Raw genomic sequence first — 21,232 nt, 5'->3', positions numbered from 1 at the left:
TTTTTTTTTAAAGATTTTATTTATTTATTTGAGAGAGAGAGCTCAGAGGGAGAGGGAGAAGCAGACTCACTGCTAAGCAGAGAGCCCAACATGAGCCTCAATCCCAGCACCCTGGGATCATAACCTGAGCCAAAGGCAGACGCTTAACCCACTGAGCCACCCAGGTGCCCCCTTTTTCTTCCTTCTTTGTAACTCTTTGTTCTTCCTGTTGTTAGAACATTTGATTTTATATTTCTGAGTTCTAAAATTTCCATTTGGTTCTTTATTTTTATTTTTTTCCCCATTTGTTTCTTTTTCTATCTTTTTTGAGATGTTCTGTGTTTTCATGAATGTCAAGAGAGTTCACAATTGCTTGCAGGAACATTTTTACAGTACTGCTTTAAAGTGTGTCAGATAATCTGTGTCATTTAGGTATTCCTTTCGCTTGACTGAAAACTAAAATATTAATGTTTATCATAGTTCTATGTGAAATCAGATTATTACACCACTGCTTAAATCATGTGATGTTTGTGAGCATCTGTTGATTGTTTGTTGTTTTTTTTTAAAGATTTTATTTATTTATTTGACAGAGAGACACAGCCAGAGAGGGAACACAAGCAGGGGGAGTGGGAGAGGGAGAAAGAGACTTCACGCGGAGCAGGGAGCCAGCCGGACTTGGGGCTCTATCCCAGGACCCTGGGCCAAAGGCAGATGCTTAATGACTGAGCCACCCAGGCACCCCATGTTGATTGTTTTTCGTATGTGAGTTAGACTTCCCTGGTTCTTTCAAAGTTCTCCAAGTCTTTGATATACTAATTAGGACCTGATCCTTGCTTAATGTATTCTGTGAGGTCACTCTCCTGAGCTCTTCCCTCCCTACAGTCTCCATGGTACTTTCCCCTTCTCTGGGACTCCCCTTTTCAATTCTCTGGGCAGAAAGCAGGGGCTTTAGGAACCATGCATTTCCAAATGCTTACATTTGGAGCTCAATGGCTTAACATCTTTGTGTCTTGGTCCTCATCTTTAAATGTAGATAGTAATACTATAATGACTGGCATATAGAGCTAAATAAAAGTTACCCAATATTATTTTTATTAAATTTTACCGTCTCAAAACTGTTAATACAGATTCAGTTTTCTCAGATTTTAAAGCAGTTTTTATCTAGGTTTAGGCATGTATGGGGAAGGTAAACTATGCCCTGGGCATCACTAAAACAGCTGATGAAACTAATTTTTGGTCTTTGTCAATAGTTTTACTTTTTGGTAACTTTAATTATAAATACAAGCTCCAGATTGTAGGATAAATTGTTGGGTTCTGACATGTAATTTTTCCTGTTAATGAATAGAGCTTTATGGCGAATGGAAATGAAACAAATAATCCCTTCTGCTAAAGAGTTTACATGTTAGCTAAATAGACAATAGATTTATACATTAATTGACTAGAAAAGTTACAAAGTAGTACTAATGTGTCAGAGATAAAGGGAAGCCATACTTCATGATTTGCCTAGGACAGTCCTACTTTATTTTTTTGGGGGGGGCATGTATATAATTGTTAATAGAGCCTCTGGTTAGGATGATAAATTACATGGCTACTTTACAGATACTAGTTAGTTTCAAGAGAATGAAAGGAAAGCAATCACCATATCTTCAGAAAGTTTGCTAGGCCTGAGAATGAGCTGGGTTGAAGGTTGAAGGGCCCCAACATAATAAAGAAACACTCAGAACTTTGAATAGAAATGTGGGAAAATGCTGTTTTAGAAGGCAGTTATGTCATAACATGCAGGATAGACAAATGACAGATACTACTGTAATTAGATAGATATGAGGTGATATGACCTTTGCTGGTTTTGCTATTCTACAAAGTTTGGATTCTACTTTTTAGGAGATTACTACAAAAGTTTCAACCTAAAAATGCACCAAAGAAAGTCTATATAGCAAGTAATTAGTATAGTTTTACCTCACAATTGGAGGATTTTAGAGAAATGTGATTTTTAAAAATAGACTGTTTTTTATAGCAGTTTAGGTTCATGGCAAAATTGAGCAGAAGGTACAGATATTCCATATATGCCCTTTCCTAACTAGTTTCCTATCACTTTCTACTGTGATAACACGTTTATAGTCTCGCTTGTTATCAAAATCCCCAATCAGAGGGATACAATTGATGAACCTATGTTTGATGATGGTTATTTTTTTTTAAACTCTTTGAGTTTTTTTCCTTTCACTTGACTAAAAACTAAAATATTAATGTTTATCATAGTTCTGTGTGAAATCAGATTATTTCACCACTGCTTAAATCATGTGATTATTGTTCAGGTGTTTTTGGTGGCTAGGGTAAGTGAAGCGATGGCTTGCTTGAAGCTAAAAAGGAATCTTAATCCTATTGAAATGAAAACTCACAATAAAGTATAAACTGATCTTGAAACTGGTTTTCATATGGATAATTCCTTGATGATTTTTCTGGAGAGTTTGGGCTTTGATTTGCAGGGCCATAGGAGAGGCAATTTTAGTCATTAGTGATTTATTATAATGGACCATTGTAGCAACTGGAAGAAGACAGAATTCTGGCTCAAGGTCCCTCTTTTACACCGAAAATCAGTTTCCTAGCTGGTATTTCTCAGCCACAAGAACAGACTGTTGAAAAGTTTCCCCACGTCCCAGTGCTTTGAAATGACTCATAAGCTGGCAATATGTACTAAACGCCAAGTTACTTCCACTCAAAAAAATGATCTCCACAAATTTTGTTTGCTCTCTATTTGAAGTCTCATGAGAGAATCTCACACCATTTTTGTGGAGAAAAAAGTGGAGTAATTAGACATAGCTGGTTAATTCATAATTAGAACTAATTAATTTGGAGAAATGTTTAACTGGTTCTAAGAATTTAAAATTTATTTACTCCTCATAAAAATCTTGGAGGTTCATAATAGTCTTTTTTACAATTTATAAAGGATGAAACCAAAGCACAGAAATTCACCCCCCCTCTCAAAATGTAAAACTTCACCAGTGTTCATCCTACCCATAAATGTCATTGCTTAGTTGTTCAAGCCCAAAACACAGGCATCATCCTTGATTCTCTTTCTTCTTCTATACCACAACCAACCCAATATCAAGATCTTCAATTCTCTCTTCCAAAATATTTTGAAGTTGGCTACTTTTCACCTCTACTGCTTCACTTCTACGCCCAGTTCTGGACTGCATCTCCCACATGGTCTACTGAAATAGCTTCCCTACATGCCCCACTGCTTTCCCTCTTGATCCCTCCCTGACAACAGCTTATTCTCTGTACAGTAGCTAGAATGATCTTTTAGAACTGTAAATATGGTCATGATACCTTCTGGTTGAAAGTCCTCCAAAAGATTCCCACCCTAGAATTTATTGAATTCTTGAATTCAATTGAATTATTGAAACTCCTTATAATTCTGTACAAGACCATACTCCATCTGGCACTGCTTACCTCTCCTAACTAGTTGGCTATCAATTTCTACTTATTTCACTTTGCTTAAACCATACTGTTTTTCTCATTCCTCATCAAAATTCATTCCCTTCGTAGGGCCTTGGTACTTATTCCTTTTGTCTGGACTGCTTTTCTCTCAGAGTACCTTTCTCACATACTTCAGTAAAGTCTTTGTTCAAATGTCATCTCCTGAGAGGCCTTCCCCGATGACACTACCTAAATTAAGCCCTCTATTTGTCTGGCTTATTATATTTTTTTCCATAGCATTTTACACTACTTGAATTTCTCTGTTTATTTTTGTCTTCCCATCAGAATGTAAATTCTCTGGCTGAGGTAAGCACATTGATTAATTTGTTTTTTGCTGTACCTCTGGAGCTTAGAACATGTCTGACACTTAATAGGTATTCAAATATTTGTTGAATGAATGAATGAGTGAACTTGTATACAAAGGGTATTCTTTATGATTTTTTGTTTCTTTGTTTTTTCGATAACTTTGTAGAGGAATAGTCAAAGAGCTATGAAGTTTAACAATGCATATGAAACAGCTATTTAAACTGAATAACTTTATACAAATGCTGGTTATCCCACTTGTGATTATTACCTATTGGTTTCCTCTGGATTTCCTCTTTATTCCTGCCCTGGGTCTGGACAACATGAAAACAGTAATTATTTAATTCGAGTAAGTCTGAATTTTGAAATACCTGTTGTGTTCAGGGCTGTTGAGTGTTAAAAGGGATTGAACAATGTGAAAACTTTAGTCTTCTAATGTCTAGGAAGAATTTAACTTTCTAGTTGGGGAAAATGAGATATGCACAAGAGAAACTCTAGAAGATTTCAAATACAACAAAGAAGTAACAGTGATAGAAAGCAGTAAGAGCAAAAGGAATTTAGAATGTTGGAAAGATTCTTCCGTTAGTGGGTTTAGTGTAGGAAGCAAATCTTAAAAGGCCGATGGTACTCGGAGTTTGTGTGTGTAGTGAGAGATAAATTATCAGAATCTTTTATTAGCCAATGTTCAAACATTAGCCTGATAAATAGCACTTTGGGTGTGCTATTTATTGGCACTGATAGAGCGTCAAGAGAAAATGGGTGGTTTCTTGGCTGTATCTACAACTATATCTGTACCTGTATCTATCATTCGATTAACTGCATATATCCGTTGAGGTAGTTCCTCTACTAATCTTTTCCATCCTCCATTGTGCTTAAAACCTCCTTAGAATTTTTACTGCTGTGCCAGCTAATTTGTTACAAACCTCATGCCTATTAATAAGCTATAACCTCATGGGACTGCCGTATTACTTTTGATAATACTTATGAAGTGCTGAGACTGCTGAGCGTTTGTTCAATAAATCAATAAATGTTATCATTATTATAAAAGAAATGTAACTGACGCAATAACACTAGCGAAATCGCGATCTCTTCCATAGGGGAGATGGAAACAGGTAAGGAAGGAGTCGAGCGGGCTCCACAAACTTCGCTCAAATTGACACGATCACCGGCCGCGCCCCTCATTTAGATCAATACCTCCTGGGCTCTAAGGCTGCCCACCGCGCCAGCCAGCCTAGGCTCCCGGAAGGTAAACACATCGAAAAGGGCGGGACAGAAGGCGGGTTCGGGATGGATGACTGGCCAGCAGAAAGTGATTGGCAGCTGCCATGTCCACGTGCTTTGTGCTTCGAACTAGCTGTCGCGAGAATTCGATGTAAACAGACCGGTCCCCCGACCTCCGACTCCCAGCCCGAGACGCGTAGCTGAAGTGCACAGGAGTCTGCGGCATGATTCTTTTCGACAAAGCCACGTAGGTGTGCTGTCTGCAAAGAAAAACAGACGTGTTCGTAACTCTCCTTACCTGCCTGCGTTCGCAACCGAACCTGACACCTCGGCTTCACCCGAACTTACATACTGTTTTGTTTTCCCTGGAGCCCCAGCGGATTGGGTAAATTCAGGAGGCGGGTCCGCCTCTTTTCTACTTGCTGGTTGGCGAAGCTGACCTCCAAGGGCGGTGCCCGGCCGTAGCCAGTTTCCTTCTGGGATTGGCTAGAAAAGTAGTTCCGCTGAGGCGTGGTAGGAAGTGGTAGCCGTCAATCACAAGGGGAGACTCCAAACAGTGAGCCTTGAGCTGGGAGAACAGCGTTTACCGGCGGGGCGGCGGGTGAGAGGGCTGGTGGGGCTGTGGCTTTGGGGAGGCTTGGAGAGGACGAGGGGCAGGCAGCGTGAGGGGAGAGGGCTTGGCTGGCAGGGGTTCGACGAGGGAGAGCTAGCGAGATTGGAGGGGGAGGGGAGGAAGGGCAAGGGGCCAGAGGGCGGCCGGGGGCAGCGGTGGCTCCGCGTTGGAGGTTAAGTGGGTAGAGCTGTGCTAGTGTCTTTTAGGAGAGTGGGGCCTGAGGGGCTGGCGAGGGTCGTCCTCAGGAGACAGGGCCCTTAAAGGACATTTCTTGGGAGGCTGTGTTTCGGGAAATAAAGGGTGGAATGGAAATGAGAGGGCTGAGGGGCTGGTGGTGATGATACCTACTGAGGAAGGGGTGCCTGGGCTAGGTGGGGCAAGGGGTGTTTTTGTAGTAGCAGATGAGACTCATCAGTTTGGGAATTTTCAAATAAGGTGATAGAATCCTCCCTACTTGGAAGTGATGGTTTTAGGGGCTTTCAAGATTGCTTCCAGGCTGTGGACTTTCCTGAGCCCTGAAAGAGATCGTTAATATTGCTGTCAATCCTCTTTTAACCTTAACCAAGTACACTCCATGCTCTTAAAACCTTCCAGGTGATTCAGATGCTCATTGGACATTTCAAGGATCAGGATTCAGTGATGTGATAGGAAAGGATAAAGGGCTTCTAATGTCATATAAATTTTTATTACTTATTTAGGCTCTCGTGTTTAGGTTACAATAGCAGGGGGTTGACAAATATGGTTTAAAAACTCTTGTTAGATTATGACCATGCAGTCCTTTTTTTTTTTTTTTTTGATAGCCATAATCAGCATATAACATTGTATTAGTTCTAGGTGTACAACATAATGTTTTTTTTACAACATAATGTTTTGATATTTGTACATATTGTGAAATGATCACCACAATAAGTCTAGTTAACATTTATCTATACATAGTTACAGTATGCAGTCTTGCTCATAGTTTCCCAACAGTCTTAGTTGGAAGGCATTAATTATTTCACTGTCCATTAGGTCTCAAAATATTGTGCCATGTGTATTTTCACTATTTCAGGATTTTAGTACAATTCTTTAATTTTGGCTCAGAGATAGCACATTTGTTTTTATTAGGAAATCTTGTGTTAGACTCTCCATCCCTTACCTTTCTAGCTTATGTTAACAGAGGATCAGAGGGTCCAGAAAGAAAGAGTCTTAACTAGTTCTGTGGTTCTGAGGCTTAGTCCAAATAAAAAAAAATTCATGATAATTAGAAAACTTCTTTATCTACTTCCTCCCCCAGTCTACCCTCTTTCTCTTGTAATGGGGATTGCTGGGAAGGTTTCCTACATTTTAGGCATTTTCCATAAGGGATCTCTAGTGAGGAACCATAAACCCTTACCCCTACCCACAACAATAATAATCCATTTTTTTTCCCTATCTCTTTGTGCTGGAAACAGGTTTAGCAAATGAAGCTATGGCTACAGATTCTCCCAGAAGACCCAGTCGTTGTACTGGTGGAGTTGTGGTTCGCCCCCAGGCTGTCACGTAAGCAAATTTCAGATAAGCCTAAAAGCTAAAGAGAATTTGTTCAGAATAGTAGCTAGTGTTCGGGTTCCTTTCTGAACATTGACTACTTTTGTAAAATCTATTTAATTTTGGCTTCACAGGATGATAAATATTGCCAAGACCAAATAAAAGGAATAACTGGAGGATCAAGTTAATGTATTCACATTTATAGGGTACATCAAAAGCCTGTGCTAAATCCTAAGAACTAATGTTTTTTCAAACTCCAGGTTCAAAAATGATGGCTCGTTAGATCAATTCAGTGGATCAAGACCAATATTTAAAAAATGAAATAGCATATTATAGAAAATATAGTTGGGAATATTCTTTTGTGACACACACTATTCATATGTATGTATATGTTGACCAGAACCTGATGTAAAATGTATCTCTTATTTAGGTTTCAGTCAGAAGGTTTCAAAGTCAGTGTCATAAAGAATACATTCTGTATTTTAAGCATTCTTTGCCAAAGCCTATTCATACTTTCTAGGAGCATATGATCTAATGTGGTTTTAAGATATGTATACTTGAGATCACTGTAATCAATAAAAAAAGGTGCCAGCAAACCATGAGAATTGGGAGGGAGTATTTTAGTGGGAGTATTTAGTGGGAATATTTTAGTATTTTAGATCCTTAAGGGTTTATTAAGAAGCTAACTTAATGTACTTTAAAGGCTGAGTAGAGTTTGGGCAATTAGAATCAAAGGTACATTTTAGACAAAGGGAATAGAGTGAGCAGATGTGGGTAAGGCAAGCTATTTTCATAAATGAAATATAGGGAAGTTGACCTATATAAAGTAGGTTAGCGTGGACAGTGAAGATCCTTCATTATCTGGATAAGGAGGTGAAACTTGTTTTCTACCTTTTAAAATGTTCATAAGGGAATTGTAGCATTTTATATTATTCCCTTGGGCAGTTTAGCATGTTACATAAAGATTGCCCTCTCAGACTAAGAAAAGTATATGTATAATATAGTATTTGCTATAATATTTCCTTTTTTTTCCTCCTGGGTTTCCCTGGGCCATATTTGTTTGCTAACAACTATGGACCATGGCAACAAGTTAAGCATGTTATTAGCTATGAGTTAGGTACTCTTTCAGTCTTCATTTTACAGGTGAGAAAACCAAAGCAGGGAGAAATTAATTAAATTGTCCTTGGGAATAGCCAAGAAGGGGAACCTGGATCAAACCCAGGCAGTTTGTCCCCAGAGTCCGTGCACGTCGACAGTATTCTATGTTGCCTCACTATAGAATATGTGGTATCCAACTTATATTGCTTTTTGTTATTCAATACATAATTTTAGTGTTTTTAAAAAATCTTTTATTTGTATTCTTTTAACAAATAATGCTTGAGCATCTACTGCATGCCTGAAGTACTGGTTTAGGGATTCTGGAGATAGAAGGTAAACATGAGAGTTGGAGTCCTTTCTGTAGTAGAGTTTACATTCTAGTGGGGGAAACAGTAAATGAGTAAAGTGATTACAGGCTCTGATCAGCACCCGGTGTGCTCTGATAGAGAATGACAGTGGGGAGTCTGACTTCAGGCTGTCAGGAAAGGCCTCTCTGAGGAGGTGACACTTAAGCTGGAGAAATGAAAGGGATGGAAGAGTATGGGAAGGAATCCAGGCAGAAAGAAAGCTGGCATAAAGGTCTTGACTCAGAGAGCTTGGTGTATTCTAGGAATGGAAGTTGCAGGTGACGGAAGCAGAGTGAGGAGAGTGGCAGAAAAATGAGAGGGCAGAGGCAGGCCTAATCAAATTGTTGTGTGTGTGTTTTTTGTTTTTTTAGGCCTAATCAGTTTTTGTAGCTATCTAAGGCATATTGCTTTTTTATAGGATTTAGGATAACTCATGTATGAGTTTCTTCAAATGTAATTTTTCACATGAAATGAAATTAATTTGATTTGGTATTTTGAAGAATTTTTTTCCACTTGCTGAAATGCATATACTTCCCATTTAAAATCTCTTAGTGACCTTACCAGTATCATTTTTCTTCACTTTTATGCATTTTAGTATTTTCCCATGTCTTGTCTATGGCAAAAATTCTGTGAGGATTTCTTAGTATCTCCTAATGCCTGCGCCTGCAGCAAAATGCCAATTGATTTTGCTATATACAGGTAAAGGACTAGGTACATAACCAGTTTAAAGAGGAGGTCACTAAGTACTGAGTCATCAGCCACAGTTTTTCTTGCTCTGACTGGGGAATTCTTTTGCTTTGACTCAAGAGGAAAGTCCTGCCTTAGCCTTGTGTCATCACTCCTTCAAATACAAGTTAGAATATCTATGTCAAATTAAGAGAGCATGGCTTTTAAGAAGAGATGATGTTTAAAAAGATTAATATCTCATTTGCATTTCATTTAATAACATATACAAAGAAACTAGAAAGCAGGATAGCAGAATTACCGGTTGATGAGAGTTAGTCTTTTTTCTTTTTTTAATATTGTGAGTAATTTTCTTAGGGGCTGTAGAAAGCACTTTTCCATGTTTTGTTTTAAGCTGTCAGGGTAAATTTTATCCATTTCCCTCTTTTTCAGGGAGCAGTCCTACATGGAAAGTGTTGTGACTTTTCTACAGGATGTCGTGCCACAGGTAAGTGTCTGTGTAGTTTCAGAAATATAGTAGGTTTTACCATTGGCCAGGGAAGTTCTGAAATGTTCTCTTTCCTAAACTTGACACTGGTATCATCAACTTCAGAAAGACTTCTGATGTTTTAGCATCCCGAGCATTGGTAGGGTAGAACTATCCATGTTAGTATTACATGTGCCTTAGTTTTATGCTGATAGTGATACAATTATGATTCCTCAAGACTTGCTCTCCTGAGAGGAATCAGGTGAGATGTTAGTTGAGAGATGGGACTTGGGATTCTGTAGTTGGGTTTTATTTCCAGAATCTTTCTCTTGCCCTAGTTAAATGTTGCCTGTCTGAAGTGATCGTTGCATTTCATTAACTAGACATTATATTAGCTAAATACTACACTGAGCACAAATCTACATGTCTTTCATGGTGAGCAGTATTTTTATGCCAAGTAGGGTATGCTTTGTTACTCTAACTTATAACTGAGTTCTCTCTATATAAATAAAGAATGAGAGCAACCATCCTGGGATCATATCTAGCGCACTGTTGCCCAGATTTAACATAAGTATCACTTGGCACATGTGTTAAAAATAATCATTTCCAGGCCCCGTCCCAGAGAGTTTGACTCAGTGGAATTGAGGTGGCATCCAGTAACGTGTGTGTGTAGTGAGAACCTCCAGGGAGTCTTGTGAAACAGAGGCTGTGGGAAGCTCTGTTCAGTGGAGCTACTGAAAGGAAAGGTATTTTCTCCTTGTGGTGATGTCAGTGTTTCCTGACTGCCAGGCTATCTGTAACCTTGCTGTTGAAAAAAGGAATTCATAGATCCAGTGTCCCAGCTTTATGACAGCATCCTAGAAAAGTCTAAAATCCAGATTTCAGTTATATTATGTAAGTTGTATTTATCAAATAAGGGAAAGTATCAGGAAATGTTGATACTCCTTTATCATGTTCAGATAACTTTAATGGAAATGGGTCACAATGACGAGATCTCTGGGGCATGTAAGGGATAATAAATGCTTTCCTATTTTGAGGAACTTGGTTACTAAGGGAAGTCAAATTGCTGAAACAGCAGAGTTTACAGCAGCATTTCAGTAAGTGTTATACATGATAGTACAGATTGAATATGTAATTGCTAAGAGAATGAGTAGCAAAGAGAGTGAAAGTCAAATTCTAAAGGACACTGGAAATAGCAGTTGAAATGAATGGAAAGGTTGGGTATTGGATGTTGGAGGAAACTGGCTAGCTGGGTATGGCAGGCAACAGAGTTGCTGTCCAAGAGCATCTTGGACTCTGCACAGAATGCCAGTTCTAGAGAGTAACCTGGGGCTGAAATCCAACCTGATCTCTCCAAACTGCTCTTTCTCTTAAGCCCTGAGCCCTGGCATGAGGCTGGTTCCAAGGAAGGGGCATTTAAAAATTTTTGTAATTTGCCTGCCCCTAGAGTGCCTCTTTTTTTTTTTTTAAAGATTGTATTTATTTACTTGACAGAGAGAGAGAGATAGCGAGAGCAGGAACACAAGCAGGGGGAGTGGGAGAGGGAGAAGCAGGCTTCCCGCAGAGCAGGGAGCCTGATGTGGGGCTCGATCCCAGGACTCTGGGATCATGACCTGAGCCAAAGGCAGATGCTTAACGACTGAGCCACCCAGGCGCCCCCCCTAGAGTGCCCCTTTATCACATTTTTACAAAGGCACCTTTTGTGTTAGTGGAAACCCTGTGTAGCAAGCAGTTTTTATTGGCGGCAGGAGAAAGGCTGTGGTCAGAGGCTTTGAGGGAATAGAGAATTTGCTAGAGAAACAAGAATACCAGATTGACTAATAGATTGAAAATAGGGGCTGTTAAAATTGGTAGGGTAAAAATGCTGGAAGGTAGAAGATTAATTCAGAAAAAAAAGATTAATTTAGTTTTTTGAGCATTAAACATTAGGAAGGGGATAGATAATCTCTGCAATTGATTATGAAGATTTGGATCAGAGTAGCAACTATGGAAGTAAGGTTGTAGTCATGGAACTAAGAATTAGAATATTCATTCAAGACATTTATGTTATGCAGGTCATTATTCTGTTTACTCTGGAAAGAAAGCAAAAATTCAGGCAGCAGACATTTACTTGAGCACCCACTATGGGTCGGGCACTGTGTTAAATTGAAGGGATACTTGGTGCCTTTCCCTAAGGCGTCCTGGTCTTGTGCTGCAGTTAGCAAACTTTCTGTAAAGGGCCAGATAAGTTTTGCAGTTCATAAAATATCTGTTGCAACTACTCGGTACTGCTTTTTATCTAAAGGAAAAGGCATGGCTGTGTTAAAATAAAACTTTATTTATAAACACAGGTGGTGGGCCATTTTGGTGACCTCTGGCCTCTTTTTTTCCACCTTTAATCCAGAATCCCCCAGTGGTACTTTGCAGTCAGCCATTTGGAAAATTATATTTTTTTGCTGATGTTATGTTCCAACTCCTATTCTGGAAATCGTCGAATTCCTGGAGCCTAGGAATTATCCTCTGGGTTTCCAGATACCCACAAAAGGGAGAAAATGTGTTGTTAGACTGGTGTCCACTTCTTCAGCTATTACAGATAGAGTGAATTCCCAGTGTGTTTAACAGATGTTATTGTTGGCTATAGATGCCTTTAGCTGTGCTCTTTGATCTGATAATTTTACTCATGAAAATCTATTAAAAAATAATTCAGCAGGGGCGCCTGGTGGCTCAGTTGGTTAAGCGACTGCCTTCGGCTCAGGTCATGATCCTGGAGTCCTCGGATCGAGTCCCGCATCGGGCTCCCTGCTTAGCGGGGGGTCTGCTTCTCCCTCTGACCCTCCCCCCTCTCATGCTCTCTCTATCTCATTCTCTCTCTCAAATAAATAAATAAAATCTTTAAAAAAAAAAATTCAGCAAAGAAGAAAGGTAAAGCTCAGAACTTTTCATTTCAGTGTATGTGTGTGAAAGTTCTGCATTTTCAGTGTAACAAATTGTAGCTAGCCCAAATGTCAGTAGCAGTCAAGCAAATTATGGTATGTGATCCCTGTAGTATTATTTGCTGTAATTAGAAATTACATACTTTTTGACACAATGGAGGTGATTTTCTGTGCAGTCAAAAAAATAAAATATGTACATACAACATATAAATACAGCGTATCTACTGTGATTGTAACTGTGTCTTTTAAAGTTCAACAATAAAAAGGCAAAGTGCAACAATAACTTTATGCTTATGGATGTGTTTATGTGTTAGAAACCTGGTAAGGAGTAAAAGGAGAAATAAATAAATCCTGTCAATAATGGGGTGAAAGTTTTGATTCTAAATGAGAGGGCTAAAGTAGTTGGATCTTGGTTGTGGAAGGAGGGCAAATAATCGGTGCTGGAAGGTGGGGGAAACCTCTGGTGTAGTAGTGCGCTGAGCTCTATTAGGATACCAAATGACAGCTGGATGGGCACTGGGTGGGTACGTGCCTCACTGAGAAGAAAATACCCGCACGTGCCTTCTCTGTGCAAACCTTCAGGAAGACACACAAGAAGCGGCATTCAGATGTCTCAGTTGGTTTCACAGAATTTTCTCAAGAAGGCTTAGTGGAGAACACCATGTCTTCTAAGGACAGAGGAAAACTTGAAGACATAGCAAAAGCATACAGGGCTTGTTTTGAAAGTCTTATTTTCCCCCGAAGGGGAAAGAAAAGGAGTTCAAGAATCCCAGTATAGTGAAAGACCTCATTCAACTTTGTTATGTTCGGCATATCGCTCAGAAATCAAAGGAGAGCATCCTGCAAATGTTGCAGAGGAATTGGGAGAATGTTGAATAATGCTGCAGGTGATAAACAGCCTTATAATCTGCTGTACTGAAGAAAATTTTGAAAAATGTTATTGCTTTACCAGATTAAAGGAGAACGTGATGTGGGGAAAAAAAAGTTGTCTTCAATGCACTGTGCTATTCTAGATTGGATGCTGGAACAGAGAAAGGACATTAGTGGAAAAACTGATGAAATCCAAATAAAGTCTGAGGCTTAATTAATAGTAATGCATCAATGTCAGTGTCATAGTTTTGACAAATGTACCAAGGCAAGGTTGGATTTGGTTAGTTAACATTAGGGGAAACTGGCTGAGGGGTATATGAGAACTCTGTACTATATTTAATAATCTAAAATTATTCCAAAATATAAAGTTTATTTTTTATTTTTTTAAAGATTTTATTTATTTGAGAGAGAGAACGAGTGCGAGTGAGAGCACGCACACAAGCAGAGGTGAGGGTGGGGGTAGGGTGGGTGGTGAAGAGGCAGAGGGAGAGGGAGAAGCATACTTCCCGCTGAGCAGGGAGCCTGATGCAGGGCTCGATCCCAGGACCCTGAGATCATGACCTGAGCCCAAGGCAGAGGCTTAACTGACTGAGCCACCCATGTGTCCCTAAAGTTTATTTATTTTTTAAAAAGATTTTATTTATTTATTTGAGACAGAGAGAGGGAGGGAGAGACCACCAGCAGCGGGGAGGGGCAGAGGGACAGGGAGAAGCAGATTCCTCACTGAGCAGGGAGCTGGGACCCTGAGATCATGACCTCAACCGAAGGCAGACGCTTAACCGACTGAGCCACCCAGGCGCCCCTCCTAAAGTTTATTTTTAAAAGAGTTTTCAAGGATGAAAAGAAGAGGAAGGAAGTGAGGACGAGGTGGTCGAAGATAAAGTTGATGAATTAGTTGGCTTTAGGGTAAGCTTTCCTCTTTTCCAAAGGAATTGATTACCCTATACACATCTCACTTGGTGGTTCTTTTTTTTTTTTTTAAAGACAATGAAATGGTAAGGATTTGTAAGATAATTTCTGTTGTATAGTAAATCTGTTGAAGTAATTCTGTCTTTTAGTATTATTTTCACTGTAGATGATTTTCAATTACCATACAAGTTAATACCTTGTATGATACAGTACAGCGGCTGTAAATTGGCATGGAAATTTAAAGCAGGTTACGTATAACACAGATTATATGCAGGATGGTAGTTTTTGTATGCTTTTGGTATAGCTTATATTCATTGTTTTGTGAACTGAGTTTCACTTTATAATTGAGAATATTGCAGGTCTTTTGTTGACATTCTAAATGCTTATTAATATATACAATCTTTAAAACTTTTAAATAGAAACATTTGCTTTATGAAGAAATGACTCCCTTTGAATACTGACGGATACCATTGACACTTTTCCTATGATTTCATGGCAGCTTATGCTTATCTTTGTGAACCTTGCAGGCCTGTAGAAACCAGCTAATAGGTTGGGTCTAGAAGCCAGACAAAAGACTGAAAAAGTCATACTGTACTTTTTTTTTTTCACCCCCAACTCTGGCCCTTGCCTTCCACCTGGAACTGAAGGCAAGTTCGTAGTAATACTTTTGAAAATTCTAGATAGTGCGTAATTACCCGATCATAAACACCTGGGACTAAATAGATAAATGTGGTAGTTTTGTTTATTTCTTTTTTTTTTAAGATTTCATTTATTTATTTGACAGAGAGAGAGACAGCGAGAGAGGGAACACAAGCAGGGGGAGTGGGAGAGGGAGAAGAAGCAGGCTTCCCGCTGAGCAGGGAGCCTGATGCGGGGCTCGATCCTAGGACCCTGGGATAATGACCTGAGCCGAAGGCAGATGCTTAATGACTGAGCCACCCAGGCGCCCCAGTTTTGTTTGTTTGTTTGTTTCTTTTTTTTTTTTTTAAAGATTTTATTTATTTATTTGAGAGAGAGAGCACAAGAGGGGGGAGTGGGAGAGGGAGAAGCAGACTCCCTGCTGAGCAGGAAGCCCGATGCAGGACTCGATCCTGGGACTCCAGGATCATGACCTGAGCCTAAGGCAGTTGCTTAACCAACTGAGCCACCCAGGTGCCCCCAGTTTTGTTTATTTCTTAAGCCTTCTTATTTGTTGACCAATATAGGCATGATTTAGTTTATTGAGTGCCTTTGCATTATAGTGATGCTTTCTAATAGACTAAGATCATTGTATTTTAGGTTTCTGCAATTCTTTAATGGGTAAAATTCCTTTAACCAAGATTATCAGACTCGGGATAACTTTGGGAGTAAAAATATTACAGAATTGGTTCCCAAAATGTAGGATTGGTGGAATTGGAGAGGGATAGGGCTGGCTTTATTTAAGTTACTTTTTGTCTTGAACATCAGTAATATTAGACTGTAAAACATTTTTATTCAAATGTTTCTGTTTACTATGCAGGCTTACAGTGGAACACCTCTAACAGAAGAAAAGGAGAAAATAGTCTGGGTCAGATTTGAAAATGCAGATTTAAATGGTATGGTTTTAACTTTTTTGGGACATATAAATTAAATGTTTGTTTGAGGTTGACCTGATTCCAAAATGAGAACTCTTAACTTTAGTCAGATTACTTTCTCTTAAAGTAACTTCTTAGTTTTCAAAATAAATTCATTTTTAGTTTAAAAAGTAATATAATCATACTATAGAGACTTCATTAGAACTGATACTGTATTGTACAAGTCTGAAAGTAACTGTAACATACAGTGCCTAGCCTTAAACTCTAGGACATATAGATTTCTTAGAAAAAAGAAGTTATTAATTCAAATTTGATGAGATGTCTAGGATTTATAACTGCACACTTATTACTGTTGAATGTTTTAGACTTTAGAATTAATTTTTCCTGAACAGAATTTATGTCTGGATTGGCCCTTTTGTTCTCAGATACATTCCTACATTCCATTTCATTGCTCCTTCCTGCACTGTTTTGCTAGGTGGCCGTCCCTTGTCTGTTTCCCACGATACCATGTCTATTGTCTTCTGCTGAGTTTGGGAGGCACTGGTGAGAAATTGAAGGAGAGGATGGAAGAAAGGGGAGAGTACTCTTCCCTCTCCTCTCTCTGTTAGTGGCTGCATTTCCTCTGTGGTTCTGGCTTCTTCTAGGTAGCTCCAGTGGTGTTCCAGCTTCTGCCGGGTGACCCAGCACCCTGCACTCCGGTGTCTCTCTAGCCTAGGGCAGTCATGGCTTCCTGCTGCTAATGCAGTAGGTAGCCTCACAGTTTCTTTTTTGGTCTCTCAGCTATTCCGTCATCTGTGTAACCATTTGTCTTCATTAAATCCCCAATTATGAACACACCGAGTTGTTTTCATTCTCTAGTTGGATTTTGACTGATATCCTACTCTTGAGTCTTCATCTCCTCTAAGAGTTTAAGAATATGATGCTATATATCTTTTTGAAAGCTACTGTCCAGGAGAGAGAGGTTAAGTTGCACTTCTGCAAATGGGCTTCTTTTGAATTTTGGATTCTTTATTAGCGGTTCACTCAAATAATGGCAACTTGTTGGGCCCTGTTTGTGGGAAATAAAATATTCATTTGTCTGGGTGATTATTTATGACATATAAACTTTTCCTGCTGTGTTTCTCTTTGAAAGGTTATAGTTTTATTTTTTTTCTTTTTATGACTTCAATTTCCTTGCTTACTAGTGTATATTTCCTTTTCTTTTTTTTTTAAGTTTTTATTTAAATTCTAGTTGGTTGACATATCGTGTAATATTGGGTGCAGGAGTAGAATTTAGTGATTCATCACTTACATATAACACCTTAGTGCTCATCACAAGTGCACTCCTTAATATCCATCACCCAGTTAGCCCATTTCTGCCCACCTCCCTCCATCAACCCTCAGTTTGTTCTCTGTAGTTAAGAGTCTCTTATGATTTGCCTCCCTCTTTTTTTCCCCCTTCTCCTTTGTTCATGTTTTGTTTCTTAAATTCCACATGAGTGAAATCATGATATTTGTCTTTCTCTGACTGATTTATTTAGCTTAGTATAATACACTCTAGCTCCAGCCACATTGTTGCAAATGGCAAGATTTCATTCTTTTTGATGGCTGAGTAATATTCCTCTGTGTGTGTGTGTGTGTGTGTGTGTGTGTGTGTACACACCACATCATCTTTTTTTTTTACTATTTTTTTTCTTTATTAACATATAATGTATTATTTGTTTCAGAGGTACAGGTCTGTGATTCATCAGTCTTACACAATTCACAGTGCTCACCATGGTACATACCCTCCCCAGTGTCCATCACCCAGCCACCCCATCCCTCCCACCCACCACCACTCCAGCAACCCTCAGTTTGTTTCCTGAGATTAAGAGTCTCTTATGGTTTGTCTCCCTCTCTGGGTTTTGTCTTGTTTCGTTTTTCCCTCCCTCATATCAGTGAGATCATATGATACTTGTCTTTCTCTGATTGACTCATTTTGCTTAGCATAATACCCTCTAGTTCCATCCACGTTGTTGCAAATGGCAAGATTTCATTTTTTGTTGGCTGCATAATATTCCAGTGTGTGTGTGTGTGTGTGTGTGTGTGTGTATACATACATATACCACTTCTTCTTTATCTGTTTATCTGTTGATGGACATCTAGGCTCTTTCCATAGTTTGGCTATTGTGGACAGTACTGCTATAAACACTGGGATGCACGTACCCCTTCAGATCCTTATATTTGTATCTTTGGGGTAAATACCCAGTAGTGCAGTTGCTGGGTTGTAGGGTAGCTCTATTTTCAACTTTCTGAGGAACCTCCATACTGTTTTCCAGATACCACATCATCTTTATCCATTCATCAGTTGATGGACATTTGAGCTCTTGCTGTAATTTGGCTATTGTTGATAATGCTGCTATAAACATCATGGTGCAAGTGCCCTTTCAAATCAGTATTTTTGTATACTTTGGCTGAATACCTAGGAGTGTAATTGCTGGGTCATAGGATAGTTCTATTTTTAACTTTTTGAGGAACCTCCATACTGTTTTCCAGAGTGGCTGCACCAGTTTGCATTCCCATCAACAGTGTTAGGAGGGTTCCTTTTTCTCTGCATCCTCACCAACACCTGTTGCTTCTTGTGTTGTTAATTTTAGCCATTCTGACAGGTGTGAGGCGGTATCTCATCATGGTTTTGATTTGCATTTCCTTGATGTTGAGTGTTGTTGAGCATCTTTTCATTTGTTTGTTACCATCTGGATGTCTTCTTTGGAAAAATGTCTATTCATGTCTTCTGCCCATTTCTTAACTGGATTATTTGTTTTTTTGGGGTGTTGAGTTTAGTAAGTTCTTTATAGATTTTGGATACTAGCCCTTTATCAGATATGTTATTTGCAAATATCTTCTCCCATTCAGTAGGTCGCCTTTTAGTTTTGTTGATTGTTTTCTTCGCTGTGCCAGAAACTTTTTTTTTTTTTTAAATCAGAGAGAGAGAGCGTGCGCACAAGTAGGAATGGCAGGCAGAGGGAGAAGCAGGCTCCCTGATGAGCAAGGAGCCTGACGCGGGACTTGATCCCAGGACCTTAGGATCATGACCTGAGCCAAAGGCAGACGCTTAATGGGCTGAGCCACACAGGCTTCCCTGTGCAGAAGCTTTTTATCTTGAAGTCCCAATAGTTCATATTTGCTTTTGTTTCCCTTGCCTCCGGAGACATGTCTAGTAAGAAGTCGCTGCCTGTTTTTTCCTCGAGGATTTTGATGATTTCCTGTCTCAAATATAGGCCTTTCATCCATTTTGAATTTATTTTTGTGTATGGTGTAAGAAAATGGTCCAATTTCATTCTTCTGCATGTGGTTGTCCAGTTTTCCCAACACCATTTGTTGAAGAGACTGTCTTTTTTTCCACTGGATATTCTTTCTTGCTTTGTCAAACATTAGTTGACCATATGGTGTGGGCCATTTCTGCGTTTTCTGTTCTGTTCCATTGGTCTGTGTCTGTTTTTGTGCCAGTACCATGTTGCCTTGATGACTACAGCTTTGTAATATACCTTGAAGTCTGGAGTTGTGATGCCTCCAGCTTTGCTTTTCTTTTTCAAGATTGCTTTGGCTATTTGGGGTCTTTTCTGGTTCCATACAAATTTTAGGATTATTTTAGCTCTCTGAAAAATGCTGGTGGTATTTTGATAGGGATTGCCTTAAATGTGTAGATTGCTTTGGGTAGTATAGACTTTTTAACAATATTTGTTTTTCCAATCCATGAGCATGAATATCTTTCCATTTCCTTGTGTCATCTTCAATTTCTTTCATAATTGTTTTATAGTTTTCAGAGTACAGATCTTTTACCTCTTCGGTTAGGGTTATTCCTAGGTATCTAATGGTTTTTGGTGCAATTGTAAATAGGATTGATTCCATGATTTCTCTTCCTGCTGCTTCGTTGTTGGTGTATAGAAATGCAGCAGGGGCACCTTGGTGGCTCAGTTGGTTAAGCGTCTGCCTTTGGCTCAGGTCATGATCCCAGGGTCCTGGGATTGAGTCCCGTGTTGGGCTTCCTGCTCGGCAGGGAGTCTGCTTCTCCCTTTCTCTCTCCCTCTGCCCTTCCACACTGCTCATTCCCTCTCCCTCTCAAATAAATAAATAAATTCTTAAAAAAAAAGAAATGCAATAGATTTCTATATGGTGATTTTGTACCCTGCGACTTTGCTGAATTTGTGTATCAGTACTAGCACTTTTTTGGTGGAGTCTTTTGGGTTTTCTATGTAGGGTATCATGTCATCTGTGAATAGTGAAAGTTTGACTTTTTCCTTTCCGATTTGGATGTCTTTCTTTTTGTTGTCTGACTGCTGCACCTAGGACTTCCAGTATTATGATAAATAACAGTGGTGAGAGTGGACATCCCTGTCTTGTTCCTGCCTATAGAGGAAAAGCTCTCAGTTTTTCCCCATTGAGGATGATATTAGCTCTGGGTCTTTTGTATATGACCTTTGTGATGTTGAGATATGTTCTATCTATCCCTACTTTGTTGAGAATGGATTTTATCAAGAATGGATGCTGCATTTTGTCAGATGCCTTTTCTGTATCTGTTGAAAGGATCATATGGTTCTTATCCTTTCTTTTATTAATGTGGTCTGTCACGTTGGTTTATTTGCAAATATTGAACCACCTTTGCAGCCCAGGAATAAATCCCACTTGATTGTGGTTAATAATTCTTTTAATGTACTGTTGGATCCTATTGGCTAGTATCTTGGTGAGAATTTTGGCATCCATGTCAATCAGGGATATTGGTCTGTAATTTCCTTTTTGGTGGGGTCTTTGTCTGGTTTTGAGATCAAGGTAATGCTGGACTTACAGAAAGAGTTTGGAAGTTTTCCTTCCATTTCTATTTTTTTGGAACAGTTTGAAAAGAATAGGTATTAACACTTTAAATGTTTGCTGGAATTCCCCTGGGAAGCCATCTGGCCCTGGACTTTTGTTTGTTGGGAGATTTTTGATTACTATTTCAATTTCTATTCTGGTATTCAAATTTTCTATTTCTTCCTGTTTCAGTTTTAGTAGTTTATATGTTTCTAGGAATTTATGAATTTCTTCCAGATTGCCTAATTTGTGGGCATATAATTTTTCATAATATTCTCTTTTAATTGTATTTCTGTGGTGTTGCTTGTGATCTCTCCTTTTTCATTCATGATTTTATTTATTTGGGTCCTTTCTCTTTTCTTTTTGATAAGTCTGGCTAGGGGCTTATCAGTTTTATTAATTCTTTGAAAGAATCTGTTGTACTGTTTTTTGTTTGTTTTTTTGTTTGTTTCTATATCATTTATTTCTGTTCTAATCTGTAT

At 39.0% G+C, this 21,232-nt stretch overlaps 1 protein-coding gene across 1 annotated transcript in view; it reads left to right on the top strand.

Annotated features, from left to right (window-relative positions):
• Positions 1 to 5,304: 5,304 nt before the first annotated feature.
• Positions 5,305 to 21,232, top strand: part of BCAS3 (BCAS3 microtubule associated cell migration factor) — a gene marked incomplete at its 5' end in the record, with an annotated part of 537,991 nt that continues 522,063 nt past the window's right edge. The window contains 4 exons of the mRNA XM_081805976.1: positions 5,305 to 5,365; positions 7,027 to 7,114; positions 9,664 to 9,718; positions 15,887 to 15,962. Coding sequence (XP_081662102.1) covers positions 5,305 to 5,365; positions 7,027 to 7,114; positions 9,664 to 9,718; positions 15,887 to 15,962 — 280 coding nt within the window. The remainder of the gene's footprint in view (positions 5,366 to 7,026; positions 7,115 to 9,663; positions 9,719 to 15,886; positions 15,963 to 21,232) is intronic.

Source organism: Leptonychotes weddellii, chromosome 15 (genome assembly GCF_054177405.1).
Source record: "Leptonychotes weddellii isolate Sample4059 chromosome 15, ASM5417740v2, whole genome shotgun sequence".
Classification (NCBI taxonomy): domain Eukaryota; kingdom Metazoa; phylum Chordata; class Mammalia; order Carnivora; family Phocidae; genus Leptonychotes; species Leptonychotes weddellii.
Note: the sequence above shows the minus strand (reverse complement) of the source record. Positions and strands in the feature narration are given on the sequence as shown.